Here is a 22,019-nt window from a genome sequence, read left to right as displayed (position 1 = left end):
ATCTGAGGAGGCAAAGGCACCAGGAAGCAGGAGGGCTGGATGCATTGTCCACACAGACGATGGCAACAATCGGGGTGACAGCAGGATTTGGGGGAAAGTGGATAAGTGTGAGCCAGCCAAATTTTTCAACAAATGGGGGTGGTAGGAGTAATGACAGTAACAAGGAGGGAGAGAGCCATCAGACCAGGTGGCAGAACCACGGAAGAGTGTCCTGAAAGACACAATGGTCTGGGAAGGGAATTGGGAAGAGATGCGGGCAGGTTGGGAGGCAGGGCGTGGACTGTGAAAGAAGCAGCAGCATTTTTCTGAGAGGGCCACAGAATAAGTGGGTGCCAGAGTAAGCCGGGTCTCAGGCAGGAAGCAGATCAGGCTGTAGGAGTGTTCCAGAGGGCACAGGGAATAGGGGGAGGCTGCATCACAACAACGATCCAGTGTGGAGCAGTATGGGGATAGACGCGATGACGAAAGGGGAAATAACCAAACTCTCTCACTTTTTTTTTCTTTTTTTAAAGATTTTATTTATTTATTTGACAGACAGAGATCACAAGCAGGCAGAGAGAGGAGAAAGCAGGCTCCCCGCCGAGCAGAGAACCCAATGCGGGGCTCGATTCCAGGACCCTGGGATCATGACCTGAGCCAAAGGCAGAGGCTTTAACCCACTGAGCCACCCAGGCGCCCCAAACACTCTCACTTTATTTGTATCCAAGTTATCTTCCGTGGATTTTTAAATGGTTCTTCAAATATTTTTCTGAACAATATGGGGTGTACTCAAAAAAACAAAACCAAAAACTTTTAGATATTTCATGCCGGACATGAATTGGAAATCTTTTTTAAAAGGCTCACAACAGGGCGCCTGGGTGGCTCAGTGGGTTAAGCCGCTGCCTTTGGCTCAGGTCATGATCTCAGGGTCCTGGAATCGAGTCCCGCATCGGGCTCTCTGCTCAGCAGGGAGCCTGCTTCTCTCTCTCTCTCTCTCTCTCTCTCTGCCTGCCTCTCTGTCTACTTGTGATCTCTCTCTGTCAAATAAGTAAATAAAAAATCTTTAAAAAAAAATAAAATAAAAGGCTCACAACAAGGAAATAGGGAAATTCTCAAACAAAGGCTGATGAACTCAATACCGATAAATTTCATCTTTGTTGTTATATTGCATCAATTATCCTTGGCTTGAAGGAATATAGAGAAGAAACAGAGTAAGTGCACAACTAGAAACAAGTATTGGTGCTGCTGAAAAAAAGCGCAAAAAAGAAACATTCATAGTTCTCTGTCACACTCTCTATCCACCTCCTTTAAAAATCACAAGTGAGGGGCACCTGGGTGCAGTCGGTTGAGCAGCTGCCTTCGGCTCGGTTCATGATCCCAGGGTCCTATGATCCAGCCCCGTGTCAGGCTCCCTGCTCAGCTGAGAGCCTGCTTCTCCCTCTCCCTCTGCTGGTCTCTCTGCCTACTTCGTTCTATCTGTCTGTCAAATAAATAAAATCTTCTAAATAAATAAATAAATAAAAATCACAAGTGAGTGGGGGGGATGGGGTACCTGGGGGATGGGCGTTAAGGAGGGCACATGATGTGATGAGGACTGGATCTTATATGCAACTGATGAATCCCTGAACTCTACCTCAACTACTAATACAGTATATGTTAATTTGTTGAATTTAAATAAAATAAAATAAATAAAAATCACAAGTGAACAGAGTCAATGCTGGAAAGATCACAGCGTGACTGATACGGTAGACTGAGAGGATGCAGCGTGGGCTCTTTCCCTCCAAACTGGGTTGTTGCTAGACAGCGGGGTGAGGGTTCAGAAGGTTGACACTTTATTGTAAACTATGGACTCCTCCCTTGGAAGACTGTACATCAGCTGACACATATAACATTTTGCTCACCATTTCATGGGGTTTAAAATCCACCACAGACCATTCTTGGGTTGATACTAAGAACAAGGGAAGCTTGGGAAAGTAGCTCAAAAAAGCCAATCAGAGGGCTAGCTTCTGAGGAAAGAAGACATTTTGTTTGGGAAAATCCCAGAGGGAAAAAGTAGGGAGGTCACTCTTTCAGGATGCAGAGAGATTTGAGGTTAATAGTGTCGAATGGGAAGTGAATGAATCCAGGCACCAAGAAGGTAGAGCCTTCATTCCAAATACCTAGCTACAAGAGTGACAAACCGTACTTGGAAATGTGGTACAAATAATAATCATTGCTGGGAGATCCAGGAGCAAGAGATTCACGCAGGGGAGAGGAGGCGATGAATAAAAAAAAAAAAAATACCCAGAGTCTAGAGTCAGACAGACCTAGCGTCAGACCCTCACACTGCTTGTGTTTAGCTCACTGGTGAGGAGGTTGGTGTCTCTAGGCCTCACATGTAAAACGAAGATCATTCCCGTGCTGGGGTGAAAAACAAGTTAGCCACACAAGTAAAGTGCTTCGTATAGAGCCCAGTACCTGGCGGCCCTAAGCAAACAGCAGGATTTCGTATGTGCTGATTTGGAGAATGACTTTAACCCCACCACGTTCTTACCGACGACGCCAACTGAGGAGATGGGCTGTGCTGTTGCTGTTTTCCAGGATGCTCCTGAGGGGGTTGACCACTTACTGGCATTCCTCTCCGCAAAGAAAACATATTGCAGGGCTCTAGCCTGCCCTGATTTCTGAAGGTACATGAACAGCTCCTCCTCCTTCTTGATACCCACTTCATAGGGATACTGGACGGCAGCCTGGATTGCACGGACACAGGTCTCCTGAGAAAGGCACCCAGGATGCTGCTTCCGCATCTTCAGAAGGGCTTCACTGAAAACGCTGTCCATGTTGGGGAAGCTCTGAATTGGCTTGTTGCAGAGTCTACGGGATTCCAGAGGCTGATCTGGAAGGAAGGAGAAAGAAAATAGGACCTTTGGAAATGTTACTTATACAAAGGGAAAAGGAGTATGTTATAATAATAATAATAATAACAACCTGTTCCAATTCAAAGTACAAAATTAAATACTCTCCATCAAGCTATTTACTGTAGCACTAACATCAAAATATCTAATGTACCTTAGTCCAGTAAGACAGAATTTAGCAGATTCAATGCAATTTTCAAGTGACCTCATGTAGGCATAAAAGTTTCATTTTCCTTCTGTTCCAAAGTCAAGACAGTGCTATAATAGGTTAAATTTTAAACTCTCAGTGAGTTTAAGGAAAATATTTCTGAGTTAAGAATGACCCTGCAACTGCACTACTGGGCATTTACCCCAAAGATACAGATATAGTGAAAAGAAGGGCCATCTGTACTCCAATGGTCAAAGCAGCAATGGCCATGCCAAACTATGGAAAGAGCCAAGATGCCCTTCAACAGATAAATGGATAAAGAAGATATGGTCCATATATACTATGGAGTATTATGCCTCCATCGGAAAGGATGAATACCCAACTTTTGTATCAACATGGATGGGACTGGAGGAGATTATGCTGAGTGAAATAAGTCAAGCAGAGAGAGTCAATTATCATATGGTTTCACTTACTTGTGGAGCACAAGGAATAACATGCAGGACATGGGGAGATGGAGAGGAGAAGTGAGTTGGGGGAAATCGGAGGGGGAGACAAACCATGAGAGACTGTGGACTCTGAGAAACAAACTAAGGGTTTTGGAGGGGAGGGGGTGGGGGTTGGGTGAGCTGGCAGTGGGTATTATGGAGGGCATGTATTGCAAGGAGCACTGGGTGTGGTGCATGAACAATGAATTATGGATCACTGAAAAAAATTAAATTAAATTGAAATTTTTTTAAAAAGAATATTTTAGGTTCAAAATAATCTCAATTCCATTCCTAATAGTAACAAACACTTATAAGACGTGGAAAAGAAGTCAGTGTCTCTTGGTACAAGAGGAGACATACAAATCAGTGGAAGAGAATTGAGAGTTCAGAAATAAATCCTGACAGAGCCAACTGATTTTCAGCACAGGTGTCAAAACAATTCAATGCAAGGGGAATTTTTCCAATAAATGGTGCCGAAAGAACTGGATAGCTATATGCAAAAAAAGAAAGAAAGAAAGAAAGAAAGAAAGAAAGAAAGAAAGAAAGAAAGAAATTAGATCCTTACCTAGAACCATATATAAAAATTAACTCAAGGTGGAACATAAATCTAAATTAAAGAGCTAAAACTATAAAAATTTCTAGAAGAGAACACAGGGAAAATCTTCATGACTCTGGGTTAGACAAAGTATTCTTAGTATGATTCATGAAAGAAAAAAATCAATAAGCTGGAGGTCATCAAAGTTAAAGACTTTGTACTTCAAAGAATAGTATCATGAAAATTAAATGATAAACCACAGACTGGGAGAAAATATTTGTATGGTAGGCACGGTGTGCTGCACATGCCCAATGTCTACTTCCTGGTCCCTAGAACCTATGAGTATATAACCTTACATGGCAAAGGGACTCTACAGATATAACTATTGGCAAAGAAACTGAGGTGTGGAGATTATCCTTTATTGTCTAGATGTTCCCAACCTAATCGTATGAGTCCTTAAAAGAGGAGACCCTTTGCCAGTTATGGTGAAAGAGACATTGCTAATGAGGAAGGGTCAGAGAGACACAACATGGCGAAGATGTGACCTATTGGTGATGATACGGCTTTGATGATGGAAGAAGGGGGCCAAGAATCAAGGAATTTGGTGGTCTCTGGGCCATTCCCTTGACTTACAACCAGCAAGAACATGAGGACATTGTTCTCACAACATAAGATACTGAATTGTGCCAACAACCTGAGTGAGCAGGAAACAGATTCTCCCCTAGAGCCTCCAAAAGGAGTATGGCTTCAGACACCTGCATTTTATTTTATTTTATTTTTTTAAAGATTTTATTTATTTATTTGTCAGAGAGAGAGAGAGAGCGAGCACAGGCAGACAGAGTGGCAGGCAGAGGCAGAGGGAGAAGCAGGCTCCCCACAGAACAAGGAGCCCGATGTGGGACTCGATCCCAGGACGCTGGGATCATGACCTGAGCCGAAGGCAGCTGCTTAACCAACTGAGCCACTCAGGCGTCCCAGACCCCTGCATTTTAGGTCAGTGAGACCCACCCAGCAGACTTCTGACCTATTGATCTATAAGATAATAACACTGTGTCATTTAAACTGCTAAACTTGTAGTTATTTGTTAACAAAGCAAGAGAAAACCAATACAATTTGTAAATCAAATATCTAATGAAGTATTTGTATCTGGAGTATGGGAAGAATTCTTGTGACTCAACAGTAAGAAGGCAAACAACTCAGTTTTTTAAATGGGCAAAAACTTGAGTGGCTATTTCACCAAAGAAGATATAGGAATGGCTAATACATATGTGAAAAGGTGTTCAATAGCATTAGTCATTAAAGAAATGCAAATAAAAACCACACTGATTAAAAAAAAAAACCATAGTGAATGTGGTAGATTGTCTCTAAGTAATAGGGTGTCATTTCTGAGATTAAGTTACAAAAAGACTCTGGGTTCTTCTTGTTCACCCTCTCTTGCTCTCTCACTCGTTCATTCTGGTGGAAGCGAGCTGCCATGTGTGAGTGGCCCTTTGGTGAAGCCCATGTGGGAAAGAACTGAAGAAGACCTCCTTCAGCCAACAGCCAGTGAGGAGCTAAGACCCTCAGCCCAACAGACCACATGGAGCCGAATCCTACGAACAACTTGAGTCAGGTTGGAAGCAGATCATCCCTTAGTCAAGCGCTGAGGTGGAAAGAGCCACAGAAAATACCTTGAAAGCAATCTTGTGTGGAATCCACAACCAGAGAACCTAGTTCACCCCACCTATATTCCTGACCCACAGAGACTGCCAGGTAAAAGAGGTTTGATTTTAAGCAGTTAAATTTGGGAGTAATTTGTTGTGTAGCTAGAGATAATAAAGACACACCCACTAGAATGACTATTACCAGAAAGACATCACTAAGAGGTGTTGGTGATGATGTGGAGTAGCCAGAATCCTCAGCCATTGTTTGTGAAAATCTGAAACAGGACAGTACAGCTACTTTGGAAAACAGTGAGGCAGTTCCTTGAAAGGATAAGCTTATTGGTTAACCCAGCAATTTCACTCCAAGGAATCTACCTAAGAGAAATAAAGACACATGACCCCATAAACCTTGTACACAAATATCCATAACAGTATTATTCATACTAGCTCATCAACTGATGAAGGGATAAAGAAAATGCAGTATGGATATGCACAATACTGTTCAGCAATAAAAATATTATTGGCAAATTGCTGAAGCATGCTACAATTCAAATGAACCTCAAAAACATTATGCAACCTGAAAAGAAGCCAGATCAGAAGTTTATATATGATATGATGCTATTCGTGGTCAATGTCCAGAAAAGGCAAATCCATGTAGACAGAAAGATTAGTGGTTGGCTAAGGCCAGGGGTGGTAGTGGGATAAAGCTGCAACAAAATATGAGGGAAATTTTCGGGGTGGTGACAAGTTTTAAAATTGACTCATGGGGATGGCTGTGCAACTCTATACAGTGAACTGAATTATGCCTCATTAAAACTGTTTTTAAAAATGCCTCGAAACGAATTTATCAAGAAATGTATAAGACCTTTAAGAAGATAATTATACCATTTTATTGGAGAACATATAAAGTCTCTAAAAAGAGAGAGACTCCATGTTCCTGGATATAAACATTTCATAACATAAAAATATAAATATTTCCCATATATATTATATATGAATTTCTAATCAGAACACTCTATAATTTTAAAAAATTTCTCAACAGGAGTGCCTGGCTGCTCAGTTGGTAGAGCACGTGACTCTTGATCTCAGGGTCGTAAGTTCGAGCCCAACATCGGGGTGGAGCCTACTTAAAAAAATAATAGTAATAAAAGTAAAAATAACTCAACAGAATGATTCTTTTTTTTTTCAACAGAATGATGATTCTAAGGTTTGCATCAAAAGATAAATGTGTATGAGAAATGTATCAAATAAGACATGATGTTAAACTTTCTTCAGAATATACTTGGATAAAATTCCTAAAAATCTGTTATGGCCTGGTGTAATGTTATCAGTCATAATTTTAAGATGTATGTCACAGAAATAACCAAATTCTCTTGTCAACTGCAATATAATAAAGTCTCTTGTCAGTTGCATTATAATAAACGCATTATCAGATCTTCAAATAAAAAGAATGAACGTGGAACATTATATTACCAAAACTGCTGTCTACCTAAGCCAGAAACTGTTTCTTTTTAAAATATTATTTATTTATTTATTTGACAGAGAGAGAGAGAGACCACAAGCAGGCAGAGAGAGAGTGGGAAGCAGGCTCCCTGCTGAGCAGAGAGCCGGATGTGGGGTTCGATCCCAGGACCCTGAGATCATGACCTGAGCCAAAGGCAGAGGCTTAACCCACTGAGCCACGCAGGTGTCCCAGAAACTGTTTTTTTTTTTTTTTTAAGTGCTACCATCTCTTCAAGAATACACCATTACATCAAAAATGTACCTCAGTTAATTAGACAGAAAACCCACCAGAAGATATAAAGGAGTTTCAGTATAAAAAGGCATGTTCACATGAACCTGTCTGGCATTGGTGTGATACCACATATGTAAGGGAGACTGAGTAAGGTTTGGATTGAATCACGTACACATGTAAATTTATCTTTGAGGCACTGCATAATCTCAAACTTTTTTTAAAAAATATTTTATTTATTTATTTGACAGACAGAGATCACAGGTAGGCAGAGAGGCAGGCAGAGAGAGAGGAAGGGAAGCAGGCTCCCTGCTGAGCAGAGAGCCCGATGCGGGGCTCGATCCCAGGACCCTGGGACCATGACCTGAGCCGAAGGCAGAGGATTTAACCCACTGAGCCACCCAGACGCCCTCAAACTTTTTTTTAACCTAGGAGGCAACAATATTTCCTTAATGCCTGATGACTAAGTAGAATAAAAAATCATGGATTTTTAAATTAATGCTTTCCCATATGATGTTGAGAACAGGAAAGGAGGGGAACACAATGGTTAGCTATACGGTCCCTGTTTGCCCTGCTATAGTTGGAAAGATATGAACTCTACCCAACAGGTTTCCAATGACTGGCTCAGTTATCCAATGTGTTAGCCCGATCCTCAATTTCTAGGAAGGCAAGTTCAGCAGAGAAGGATGGAGACCTTCCCAGGGCCTACAACTGATTTAATTTCCTGGTGGTCCAAAAGGGAAGACAAGAGTGGTCAGTGGGGGGCTGAGGTGAGAGGGAACAAGTATGTGGAGGACAAAGTGCATGAGGAAAGGGGACTGAAGCACCAGTACTGCGGCATGAACAGGCAGCTGGGGCAGTCTGTGCGGGGACAGGGCACAACCTAGAGCTGGGTAGTGTCCTTGTGACACTACCAGAATTCCCATCTGGTTAGGACAGATTCCCAACACCATAGTACACATCAGAGTTATCCAAGGAATTCAAAAAGTTCAGATGCGCGGGCCCCACTGTAGACCCAGCTCAGAATATTTCAGGGTGGGGCCTACACATGAGTATTTTTAAGACTTCAACACATGATTTTGAGACGTAGCTTCTGGAAAGTGTAAGAGCAGAGCACTAGGTCAGCACTTGAGTCGAGGATAGCTGCAGCTCCTGGCAAACTTCGTCCTAGGCCAAACGCAGAAGAGGGAAGAAAGAAAAAAAGAGAGAGAGAGAGAGAGAGAAAAGAAAAGAGGAAAGCCTGCTTAATGGTGTGCAGTAATAATTTTTGCAGTAATTATTGCTGATCAGGATAATGCTTTTAACCTGGGGATACTCAGAATCTCTCGGACTGCAGGGCATTCTGGGAACTCCCCATGGCACCTGTCCAGACCAGTCCAGGGCCAAGCTGAGCCCATCCGCTGGAGAGCTGGGATCTGGGCGCAAATACAGATGCTTCTTCCTGCTCAATTTCCTCTCTCTTTCCTGCCGAAGCTATAAAGGATGCTATTACCTTACAAATCTGTTCTATTAGAACAAAATATATTCAGAATGTCCCCTTTGGGTCTACAGGTATGGTGTTTTCAATGTGTGTTTCTTACACACTGGGTTGTTTTAACGTCTTGGTGGTTTTAAATTCACTTAGCTGTATCCACATAATAAAAGAGCCAGGTATAGGCAGGTCAGCAGCAGTGTTTGCTGCCCACGAAAATGAAAAGAAGAACTAATTAGTGATTCAAGTATGCTTACAAATGAATTCTTTCCTTGACCCATTCACATTTTTTTCTTTAATTCTTTGAGGTATTGTAAGGCAGGCAAATATTCAAGTTTTGATTTAAAAAAAAAGAGAAATAAGTGAATCACCCTCCTAAAGGAAGAAAAGGAGGTGATTATTTTCCCACTTTCTGGGAAACTGACAGGAGAAGATTTTCTCTGCCTAGTTTAAAGAGAGGCACAACATGCAATTTACAGAAATGGTTACCTAAGACATGGAGGACGGTCTCTTCTCCAATTCTGATAAACAGTAAGTAAGCTGTGTTTGTCACAGAAGCTCTGCAAAGGACAGACAGGACAACTGTACTTTTTCAGTCTTGCAGGAGGTCACCCACAGAACTCGGGTATTACAAAAAAAGGCAGCTCAATTTAGACATGCGCTTAGGCCTTCTCTGGGAGGCAAGGTCACTCTGTTCTTGTGAAATGTGTGTATAAAGGTTCACAGAGAGCAAAAATAAATTATAAAAAGCCAAAGATAAAATGGAAAGAAAGACGATGATACCATTAAGATTTGTTTAAAGTCACAAAATCAAAATGAACACACAGACCAAAGTCTGTAGGCAGAATTAGAATCACTAAAAATGGCTAACACGGTGCCGTAAGAGTAACAGACCTGGTGTTCATTACAGGGACAAAAACAGCATTAGGTTCTGAGTCGAGGCCCCCAGCTGGATGTCTCCTGTGCCCCTCTTTGGATAACAGCACACGCTTTCAACTTCATGCCAGGAACATGCACGTGGGAATGGGGAGTTCTTACTCAGTTTGGGAATAAACAGGCTGCTGGCCAAATTCAAGTGCAAATAAATAGCATTTTATGGAACCCTCTCCTCGCCACTTTAGCCAAAGCAATCTGGTTTGACCAAGTAATTCTAAATTGCTCTGCTAAATCCATTGCATTGCAGTAGTCTGAGGAGTTTCATATAACAAGAGCGTTAAGATGCATGACACTAATTAACTTTCACAGTCAACTTTCCTCTCTGGGATGCATGTTAAATTGTAGAGAAATCGGCATCTACTTCCCAAATCTTCCCATGAATACATATACATGATATATATTATGTGGGGTTTGAAATCATAACCCTGAAACCAAGACTTGAGCTGAGATCAAGAGTTGGATGCTCAACGGACTGAACCACCCAGATGCTCCCCAAGTCATATTTTTAGATACGTGCTAACTTCCTATAATGCCCTTCTACCCTAACTGGTTCCAAACTGCTGATTACAACACGGACTATTAGAAATTCCTTTCCTTCTCTCCTTTCCTATTGGATGTGGAAACTAAGTTCCTTAATCTTTCCCTTGTTATTATTATGTTTTACACACACACACACACACACACACACACACACACACACATATGTATATATATATCCTTATTATTATTTTTAAGTCAATATTTCAGCTGAAGAAGTTGATCGGGGGTTGGGGGTAGGACATAGGAATGGGGTGGGAATAGGCTTAATTAATGGAGTATTTTTACAAATGGGAAAGGAGAATCCAAATTTTACATGTATTTTAAAAATCGAAGTATAGGGGCACTGGGGTGGCTCAGTTGGTTAGGTGGCTGACTCTTGATTTCAGTTCAGGCCAAGCTGGCCTCTGTGCTCAGTGGGGAGTCCGCTTGAGGATTCTCTCTCCCTCTCCCTCTGCCCCCACTCACACACACACACTCTCTCTCTCTAAAATAAATAAATACCTTCTTTTTAAAAATCGAGGTATAATTCACATACCATAAAAGTCACCATTTTAAAGTTTACCGTTCAGTGGTTTTTAGTATACTCACAAATACCCATTATAAAATAGAAATATATATTTAAAAAAGATTTTTGGGGAGCCTCTCCTTCAAGTCAATCCATCATTTTTGTTCTGGCAAATAACCACATACTAATAGCTATATTTAAAAGCAAATAAAGACTAGAAAAGAGAAGGAGGAGAAGGGAAGGAAAGCCTGGAACAAACAGAAAGGAAAAGCACAATGAAAATGAAAGGCAAGATAAATAAATCTGCCTACGCTGTGCATTTTGTAAGATAATAAATGGCAAATGTACATATGATTCTATGAGATAGTCCTTTGTTGAGTTGCACTATTTCCCCACCTTGTATCTCTGGTATTTCCTTTTTACAAAGCAACACCAAGGAATCATAGAATTCCAAATAGTGGAACTCATTTTAAAAGCAACAACAGGGGCGCCTGGGTAGCACAGTCAGTTAAGTGTCCGACTCTTTTTTGGCTCAGGTCATGATCTCAGGGTTATAAGAGTGAGCCCCTCCTCAGGCTCTGAGCTGGGAGTAGAGCTTGTTTGAGATTTTCTCTCTCCCTCTGCCCCTCCCTGCTCCCAGCCTCATGTAATCTCTCCTTCTCTCTCTAAGAAAAATAAATAAGTAACATCAAACAGTAAAATTTCCAGAGTTTCCCATGGGGATTCTAAGACTTAACCCCCAAAAGAGACATAGTGGAGCTGCCCAGGTTGTAGCAAGAACAAAAAATGAGCCCAACCCCTACAGCCTGTTGGGTCTCCGAACAGGGTTTGAAACCAACTAATTTTATGGAGTCTTTTCCTTTTCTTGATAAAGCCCCAAAAGCTGATTTGAAAGGTCTGTAGAAGGTCAAGACTATAATTTAGGTCTCCTGACTTTGGTCCTGAGCCCAGTTCTAACAGACTGCCCCTCTTCCACACTGGCCAGACATCACTTTTTCCTTTGGGTAAATTTAATGACTCAGATATGAGGAAAAGATACACATTTTTTTAAACTATTATATTTTTTTAAAGATTTTATTTATTTATTTGACAGAGAGAGATCACAAGTAGGCAGAGAGGCAGGCAGAGAGAGAGGGGGGAAGCTGACTCCTCGCTGAGCAGAGAGCCCGATGCAGGGCTTGATTCCAGGACCCTGGGATCATGACCTGAGCTGAAGGCAGGAGCCCCAATAAACATTTTAAAAAATATTTATTTCTTTAAAAATATGCAATAATATTTCTTTACATAACGCAAGTATGTGTACAGCGGGACGGGCAGAGGGAGAGGGAGAGAGAGAAATAAGCAGGCTCCCTGTTGAGCTTGGAGCCCTCCTTGGAACTCTCAATCACACAACCCTGAGATCATGACCCGAGCTGAAATCAAGAGTCGGAAGCTTAACCAACTGAGTCACCGAGGCACCCCAAGATAAATAATTTTTTTAAAAAATTAAGTCTTGGGGCATCTGGGTGGCTCAGTGGGTTAAAGCCGAAGCCTCTGCCTTCGGCTCGGGTCATGATCCTGGGGTCCTGGGATCGAGCCCCGCGTTGGGCTCTCCACTCGGCGGGAAGCCTGCTTCCTACCCTCTCTCTCTTCCTGCCTCTCTGCCTACTTGTGATCTGTCAAATAAATAAATAAAATCTTTAAAAAAAAATTAAGTCTTCATTATGTGCCACCCAATACAACCATTGACAAAAATTTGTTAGTTTATTTCCTTATGCAAATATTCATATGTACACATACAATTGTGCAATTTCCTATCTGTTGTTTTCTATAATATTACATGTAAGCATTTTCCCAAGTTCTTCAACTTTCTTTAAAAAATGGAAGTTTTAGGGGCACCTGGGTGGCTCAGTGGGTTAAAGCCTCTGCCTTCAGCTCAGGTCATGATCCCAGGGTCCTGGGATCAAGCCCCACATCAGGCTCTCTGCTCAGTGGGGAGCCTACTTCCCCCTCTCTCTCTGCCTGCCTCTCTGCCCACTTGTGATCCCTCTCTCTCTGTCAAATAAATAAATGAAATCTTTGAAAAAAAAAAACAAAAAAATTTTTTTAAATATGGACATTTTAATGGCTGAATGGGGTTGCTTCATTGTGATCTACCATCTTTTATGTAAACAATCCCCTAAAATGAGATTTTTGAGTTGTTTCCAATATTTAACAATGATATCCATACTATGGAATACTATTAAGTAATAAAAAAGAATGAAATATTATTACATGAAACAACATGGATCATTTTCAAAGACATTATGCTAAGTGAAAGGAGTCAGACACAAAAGGCTACATACTATATTGTGATTCCAACTATATGAAATTCTAAAAAAATAAAACTATAGTAACAGAAAGTAGGTCAGTGGTTATCTGTGGCGAAGGGGAAGGGAAGAGAATCTGTTGGAAAGAAGCATGAAAATACTTTTTTTTAGGGTAATAGAACTATATATTGATTGTGACAGTAGTTACACAACTATAAACAATTACAAAAATTCATCAAACTCTACACTTGAAATGGGTGGATTTTATTGTGTGTAAATTATACCCCAATAAAGCTTGAAGAAATGAAAACAGAAGCAAAGATTACTATGAAATTTCTTGAAAAAAAACTTATTTTCATTTTTGCATATTTCCTTTAAATTTTTGGCTATATTCATACTCTATACAGCTATAATTATAGAATCTATGTAAATTTCTATTTTAGACATTTTTATACACAATTTTACATATTTCTGTATAGTCTTCATAATTATGATTTAAAATAGTTATACATAATTATCCAAAGCCAAAAATCATTTCCCTACTGTTAACAGGTAAACTACCAAATTTTAAAGCAAAGGATTAAAAAAAAAAAAAGAGAGAAAGAAAAGGCAGATAATTCCTTCTCAATATTTGGATGCCACCAAGTGGACAAACTGTGCAATGTTGCTGAGAGCAAGTAAGCCATTTTATACATTTTATAAATTAAAAAAAAATCAACTTGATGTTTAGTTTTCTCATTTAAAGATTATTTTTAAAGTCAGATTTTAAAAATTAAAACAGACCATTTATAATTTACTAGACTACAATCCTCATCTATCTCTTTTATTTACTTAACTCTCAAATCTTGATCTGGGGAAATCAGTTAAGGAAAAGAACTTCCTGTCGAGACCTAGTTCTTTACAAACTGAAGCCGTGGGTGTCAATGCTAGACATGAGTCTATCACAAGGCCCAAACCAAAAACTCGTGTACAGATCTCCAAACGCAAACAGCCTTTGCTGTCAGCCAACCTAGTGACTTCTAACACGACAATAAAGCCTCCCGGGAGGTACGATGAAATTGGTGACAAAAAGTTGGAGACAATTGTATGGAAGGCAGAGAAAGATACCAGGAGACTCATTCCCTTTTGGGCAAAGACTTGCTAATTCTCTTTATGAGTCACCAGGATTTTCGCCCCACAGTCCCTGGCCTCTCCAGTTCAAGCTTTTACAGTTGCATTGAAACCGCAACTGGCTAGAGCCACAAAAAGAAAGATTATTTCAGGGAAGTGTTTGGTCCCTGCCAGGGTCCACAAAAGAATGACTTTTTCAAAAGAATGCCTTTGAATGACACTGAGCCATTGCCTACCACCAAGCAGAAAGATGAACACGCCGCTCTACCTGTGACCCAACACTGCTCCCGATTATTTTTTTTGGCACTCTTTAACCCTCCCCATCTTGCTGCCAATCTCCATAAAGTGAAAAGGAATAGTTGAAAAAAAGAAAAAGGGAAAACTCTAGGAGCACCAGTCCCAAGAACTCTTAAAGGAATGCCATGAATCCACAAAGTAAGAAACCAGCCAGAGAAAGAAAAGATAGCTTGCTGAGACCTAACTATGGTTTCATTGTGGCAAATTACAGAGGCTTGTTTCTTTCTCTTTTTTTTTCAAGATTTATTTTTTTATTTGAGAGAGAGTAGGGTGAGGGGCAGAGGGAGAGACTCTTCAAGCAGACTCCCTGCTGAGAGTGCAGCCTGATCTCACAACCCCGAGATCATGACCTGAGCCAAAACCAAGAGCTGGATGTTCAACCAACTGAGCCACCCAGGCATCCTGGTTGGCTTGTTTCTATTTGCTGAAATGTTTGTTTGCTTGTTTCCTTCCTTCCTTCCTTTCTTTCTTCCTCTCCTTCTCTTTCTAAGATTTTATTCATTTATTTGACAGAGAGAGAGAGAGAGACAACTAGATCAGGAACAGATGCAGGGGGAGTGAGAGAGGGAGAAGCAGGCTTCCCGCTGAGCAGGAGCCTGATGTGGGGCTCCATCCCAGGAACCGAATCATGACCTAAGCCAAAGGCAGCTGCTTAATGACTGAGCCACCCAGGCGCCCTGCTTGTTTTCATTTTTATTATATTTCTTACAGAAAATACATTATTTCAATACAAATTCAAAAAGTACAAAAGGGTAAATAATGAAAAGTGTAAACAACGAAAAGTCTTCTTCCAACAGCTTCTCTGGCTGACCAGCCCCATTCCTAGAGGCAACCATTAATCATTTCTTGTGAATCTTTACAGAAATATCTCATGTGTAGATGAACAGTTACATATGTACACTCTCCCCATATAGACATTCAGTCCCATTCCCCTTTCCTTTTTGCATAAATGGTGAACCACTATACACAATGATGTATAAGTTTTTTTTTTTAATTTTTATTTATTTTTATGAGAGAGAGAAAGCACAAGATGGGGGAGAGTCAGAGGGAGAAGCAGACTTCCCACTGAGCAGGGAGCCTGATGCTTGATCCAGGATCAAGACCTGAGCCGAAGGCAGACACTTAACCAACTGAGCCACACATGGCCCCCAATTTGTAGTGTTTTTCACCTAATAATACAATTTGTCAGAGCATTCATAACATATCAATATGTAGAGTTTCCTATTCATTTTAAACCTCTATCATATTCTATCACATGGATATACCATAAGATATTTAAGGAATCCCTTATTAAAATGAAAGCTTACCAGAGGAATGTTGAAAAAGAAAGCCAAAGTTGGTGGCATCACAATTCCAGATTTCAAGCTCTTACAAAGCTATAATCATCAAGACAGTATGGTACTGGCACAAAAACAGACACATAGATCAATGGAACAGAATAGAGACCCCAGAAATAGACCCTCAACTCTATGGTCAACTAATATTCGAAAAAGCAGGAAAGAATGTCCAATAAAAAAAGACAGTTTCTTCAACAAATGGGGTTGGGAAAACTGGACAGCCACATGTAGAAGAATGAAACTGGACCATTTCCTTACACCACACACAAAAATAGACTCAAAATGGATGAAAGACCTCAATGTGAGACAGGAATCCATCAAAATCCTTGAGGAGAACACAGGCAGCAACCTTTTTGACTTCAGCCGCAGCAACTTCTTCCTAGAAACATCACCAAAGGCAAGGGAAGCAAGGGCAAAAATGAACTACTGGGACTTCATCAAGATCAAAGCTTTTGCACAGCAAAGGAAAGAGTCAACAAAACCAAAAGACAACTAACAGAATGGGAGAAGATATTCACAAACGACATATCAGATAAAGGGCTAGTATCCAAAATCTATAAAGAACTTAGCAAACTCAACACCCAAAGAACAAATAATCCAATCAAGAAATGGGCGGAAGACATGAACAGACATTTCTGCAAAGAAGACATCCAGATGGCCAATAGAAACATGAAAAAGTGCTCCACATCACTCAGCATCAGGGAAATACAAATCAAAACCACAATGAGATACCACCTCACACCAGTCAGAATGGCTAAAATAAACCAGTCAGGAAACGACAGATGTTGGCGAGGATGCGGAGAAAGGGGAACCCTCCTACACTTTTGGTGGGAATGCACGCTGGTGCAGCCACTCTGGAAAACAGCATGGAGGTTCCTTAAAAAGCTGAAAATAGAGCTACCCTACAACCCAGCAATTACACTACTGGGTATTTACCCTAAAGATACAAATGTAGTGATCTGAAGGGACACGTGCACCCGAATGTTTATAGAGCAATGTCCACAATAGCCAAACTATGGAAAGAACCTAGATGTCCATCAACAGATGAATGGATAAAGAGATGTGATACACACACACACACACACACAGGAATACTATGCAGCCATCAAAAGAAATGGAATCTTGCCATTTTCAACGATGTGGATGGAACTAGAGGGTATTATGCTGAGTGAAGTAAGTCAATCAGAGAAAGACAATTATCATATGATCTCCCTGATATGAGGAATTTGAGAGGCAGGGTTGGGAGTTTGGGGGGCAGGGAAAGAAAAAATGCAACAAGATGGGATCGGAAGGGAGATAAACCATAAGAGACTCTTAATCTCACAAAACAAACTGAGGGTTGCTGGGGGAGGGAGAGGGTGGTCAGGTTATGGACATTGGGGAGGGTATGTGCTATGGTGAGGGCTGTGAATTGTTTAAGCTTGACGATTCACAGACTTGTACCCCTGGGACAAATAATACATTATATGTTAATAAAAATAATGAACAAAAAATTTTAAAAAATGAAAGCTTAGCTTCCTTCCAATCTTGTGCTATTTTCATTATATTCTTCTTACCAGAAATTTTCTGGACTAATTCGATTGCTTCCTCAACCGGGTCTGAGTTCACCATTTTGTCTAGAATACCCAGCTTGAGTGCTTCCTCTGCCAAAACATGTCTTCCTAAAACAAAACGATACAAAGAACAATGTGAGGTTAAAGCAAAAGCATGACTCTCTCTAGTAGGAAGGTTATCTGTCCTAGGTACAAACATCTGTTATTAAATGATATAAATAAGCAACACACTGACTTTTACAGTAGAAAGGTCACTATATAGGTAACAAGAAAACTTAATTCAAGCTTCAGCTCTACCTTCTACTACTGTTTGTGTGATGGTGAAGAATTGTACGGGAACCCCCCTTCCCTCTAGGCAAATGGGAATAATTATGCTTACCTCGGTAATTCTGAGTATCAAGTGAGAATAATACATTTTCTTTATATTCCATAAATCACTATACAAGTACTTTGTAAACGATACATCTCTAAAGAAGAAATGATTGATTTTTGAGAATAATAATATGGTAACAGCAGCAAAGCAGACGTACCTCTCTTACACCAATACACACCGACATACATACCAACACTGATTACCAAAAAAAAAAAAAAAAAAAAAAAAAAAGACCTGAAACACGAATATAGTTGGGTAAACAGGGAAATTATTAATTTGGCACTGTTTATGTTATAATCAAAATTACACGGGCTAAATGGGGTGGACTTCTGTCATTTTTTGCCTAGCCAGCAACTTTGTGGAGTTGCTATAATGTGAGTTTTAGAGCCCTGCCTTTTACTACAGCAGCTAAAAGGGAGGCAGAAGTGATCAGACAATTGTTCCTTCAGATCTATTCAGGTAGGGTGTGGCCCATGACCCCAAGTTTGGTGAAAGCAGGGCTCGGAAGTGGGGTGTTAGCCTGCAGTGAGGACACTAAGCAGCAGTTAGCGACATCTAGTGTCTGATGGCGGTGGTACCAGGAGCATCTACTGTCCGGCGGTGTCCTGAGTTCTTCACTAGGTATAAATATGTAATTTAATCTGAATATTCTGAAGTAGCAGGTTAAGGGATACGAGGACCCCTTATCACAGGGTCAAAGAAAGGAGACAGTAACACCTTACTTGCTTTCTTGCCAGTACCATCTTGCCTTGCAGAAAGTGATCATCAAATCAGTCTTGAGGGCAACAATGCCACAGTCCTAGCTGTTCACACAGCGTTAGTTTATATCATCTTTGAGACACACCCTCCATTTTGGGTTCTTAGTAGTGCTTCAGAGAGTTACAAATGGGTTTTCTTGATCTGATAGACAGTTCAGTGATTTCCAGCAGGGGCCACTCTGCAACATTATTTAGGCGATTTTCAAGAAGTGCCCTTGAAAACAGGCTCCCTGATTTCCTCCTGGGGTGAGGAGTGGATGAGTGGCTGCAGGTGTCAAGTCTCCTGTGTGTAAGATCACTGGGGCAGGGGGGTCGGGGGAGATGCCTGAGTAGCTCAGATGGTTGGGCGGCTGCCTTTGGCTTGGGTCATAATTTCCAGGTCCTGGGATTGAGCCCCATGTCAGGTTCCCAGCTTGGCAAGGACTCTGCTTCTCCTCCCTCTGCCTCTTCCACTGCTTGTGCTTTCTCTGTCTCTCTCTCAAATGAATAAATTAAAGAATCTTTAAAAAAAAAAAAATAAAGTGTTAACTCCATTGTTGGTGTTACGATTCTAGATATCAGCTTAGGCTATATTTAGTAAGCCTTTTTTAATGTTTCCCTGACTCATTCTTAACTTTACAAGGGAGTCCAAAGTGGAGACCCTAAAAAAACAAAACAAAACAAAACAAAACAAAAAAAGAACACTTGGGTAAGGGGTGAGTGACTCAGCCTGCCCAGGTTAAGGGCACCAATGGCAGACAAAATGGAAAATGGAAACCTGAGTACAAAAAGGCTCTTTGGGGCAAGTGTGTAGGTACTGTGAGCTAGCCAGAGGTGCAAATTTCTTCAGCTGTAATGATTGCTTTCAGCCTGGATTTCACACAAGTGGAGGTGTAGCACGACTGTTCTTACAAAGTCAGTGAGATTCTGGGTTCTTTGATTCTGTTTCAAGGGCCTAAAGATCCAGCTCTGTATGTACAACCCGAATATTCAGGCTCAAACTTAAACTTGCTTTTTCTCTTGCTGCCCTCAGTGTAGACAACAACCAGGGTCCAGGGGACTTTAATGAGAACCTTGCCAAGAGCTACTATAAGGAGACCCAGGGTAACTGAAGCTGAGACTTCTCTTCTTCAAAGTGGGGAATCTTGATTGTTTCCAAGGTTCTTCATGGCTTCTTTTCCAATCTTTAGAAAATCTTTTTCTACATGGAATCCTTTCCAATGTCATTTTTAAGGTCATCCTAAAATTGTACAATTTAAAAGGATAGATATATGATTCTGATGTTAGTTTTCTTCTAATTCACTGTGACCTTTTCTATGCAAATCAAAATCCATCATATCCTTACTGTTCGTACTTCTTCTCTTCATCAAGTTAAAAATAGTGGTATTTCTATAAGCAGCAGTGCTTTGGAAAAGGCAATCCTTGTTCACTTCATTTTTGTCAAAGAAGCCAGATTTCTTCCTGACTTCCCCCAAAATATGCTTGCCTTTGAGACTTAATGATGAAAACAGAGACACAAGATTCCTCAATATTCCCCCCCCATGCTTCAATTTTTGTAAACCTTGGACTTTACAGACTCATTTCACACTATCATAATTTCCCCCATATTTTATTTGCTTTACTTCCTTTCTATTTGATCTTTCACAGAATGAACAGCTTACGTGCTTTGAATTCTGTAGTATATTGGATTATAAGCACCCTCTTATGAATTTTACATTAGATAGTTAACAGACTGTACATTCTTAAAAGTGTACTTATCATACCATTTAACTTAAGACAATTTCTAATTTAATTTATTGAAAATCAAGAAATTTAATACTTTTAGTTTTTCTAGCTACCCTTTCATACTCTGTACAGATTTATAACACCTCCCCAGCATTTAAAAGAAAAAAGCAGCATTTTTTAGGCACATAGACTCATACTATTTTCTAATTTGGATCATGTACACATAGTTTTGTATGGTGGTTTCTGTGTCAGAAAAAAAATAATGGATTTCAATTAGCAGTTCCGAAACTTTTTAAGCTTAGGACCATTTTGCACTCCTAAAGATAATGGAGGACTCCAAAAAGCCTTTGTTTATGTGGATCATTTCTATCAATATTTACTATATTAGAAATTAAAACTGAAAACTTTCAAAATGTTTCTTCATTAAATCACTTTAAAACAATAAGGATAGGGCACCTGGGTGGCACAGTTGGTTAAGCATCTGCCTTCAGCTCAGGTCATGATCCCAGGGTCCTGGGGTGGAGCCCTGCATCAGGCTCCCTGCTCAGCGGGGAATCTGCTTCACCTCTCCCTCTCCCCCTGCTTGTGCTCTCTCTCTCTCCCTCTCTCTCTGTCAAGTAAATAAAATCTTTAAAAAATAATAACAAGGATAAATGTTAATGTTAACATTAATGTGAATACATTTTAATGCAAAGTAACTATATTTCCAAAAATTTAAAAGTCCAGTGAGAAGAGTGTCATTGTTTTATATTTTGCAAATTTCTTTCATGTCTGGCTTAATAGAAGACAGCTGGGTTCTCATATATGCTCTGCATTCCATCTGCTCTGACATCACATGGCTTACAACCACCTCTGGAAAGTTCTACTATACATGTGTGAGGGAATAAGAGTGGAAAAGGCAAGTCACGTCCAATTGTTATGAAAGTAGCTCTGACTTCATGAACCGCCCCCAATGGTCTTAGGCATTCCCCGGAGTACCCGGACCTCACTTTCAGAATTTCTGATATAGATTATCATTTTAAAGATCATATAGACTCTTAGAATAGGCTTGTTGTTTTAAAGACTGTACAGAATCTTACAGACTAGGATTCTACATCCTAGGATTCTATACAGTCTTTAAAATGGGGGCGCCTGGGTGGCTCAGTGGGTTAAGCCTCTGCCTTCAGCTCAGGTCATGATCTCAGGGTCCTGGGATCGAGCCCCACATTGGGCTCTCTGCTCAGCAGAGAGCCTGCTTCCCCCTCTCTCTGCCTGACTCTCTGCCTACTTGTGATCTCTCTCTCTCTCAAATAAATAAAATCGTTAAAAAATAAAATAAAATAAAATGATAATAATGTAAGGATAATAAAATATGACAAGCGTACAGGATGCCTGGGTGGCTCAGTCGGTTAAGTGGCTGCCTTCGGCACAGGTCATGATCCCAGAGTCCTGGGATCTAGTCCCACATCGGGCTCCTTTCTCAGCGGGCAGCCTGCTTCTCTCTCTGCCTCTGCCTGCTACTCTGCCTACTTGTGATCTCTCTCTCTCTCTGACAAATAAATAAATCTTTAAAAAAAATATGACAAGCGTATGCAACAGTCATGTACTAGAACTGCGTATGATCTGATTTGATACACACCAGCTCTGCCTCAGAACCTTGGGTACTAGGATAGTATACCAATGTTCCCTATAGTTAATGTTTATTTGTGGCTGGAGTAATCGTAGTTATTTTGAAAGTAATCTTTTGTTTTG

General features: G+C 40.6%; 1 protein-coding gene across 2 annotated transcripts in view; it reads right to left on the bottom strand.

Annotated features, from left to right (window-relative positions):
* LOC111150208 (enoyl-CoA hydratase and 3-hydroxyacyl CoA dehydrogenase) overlaps positions 1-22,019 on the bottom strand; it is a 48,518-nt gene that overhangs the window by 5,758 nt on the left and 20,741 nt on the right. For both annotated transcript variants that reach the window (XM_022507628.1, XM_022507636.1), the window contains exons 5-6: positions 17,457-17,561; positions 2,513-2,854 (exon numbers count right to left, since the gene is read on the bottom strand). In XM_022507628.1, the coding sequence (XP_022363336.1) occupies positions 2,513-2,854; positions 17,457-17,561 (447 nt within the window). The remainder of the gene's footprint in view (positions 1-2,512; positions 2,855-17,456; positions 17,562-22,019) is intronic.

Source organism: Enhydra lutris, unplaced genomic scaffold (genome assembly GCF_002288905.1).
Source record: "Enhydra lutris kenyoni isolate GAN:26980312 unplaced genomic scaffold, ASM228890v2 scaffoldscaffold2, whole genome shotgun sequence".
Classification (NCBI taxonomy): domain Eukaryota; kingdom Metazoa; phylum Chordata; class Mammalia; order Carnivora; family Mustelidae; genus Enhydra; species Enhydra lutris.
This window is presented reverse-complemented; position numbering and strand designations above follow the sequence as displayed.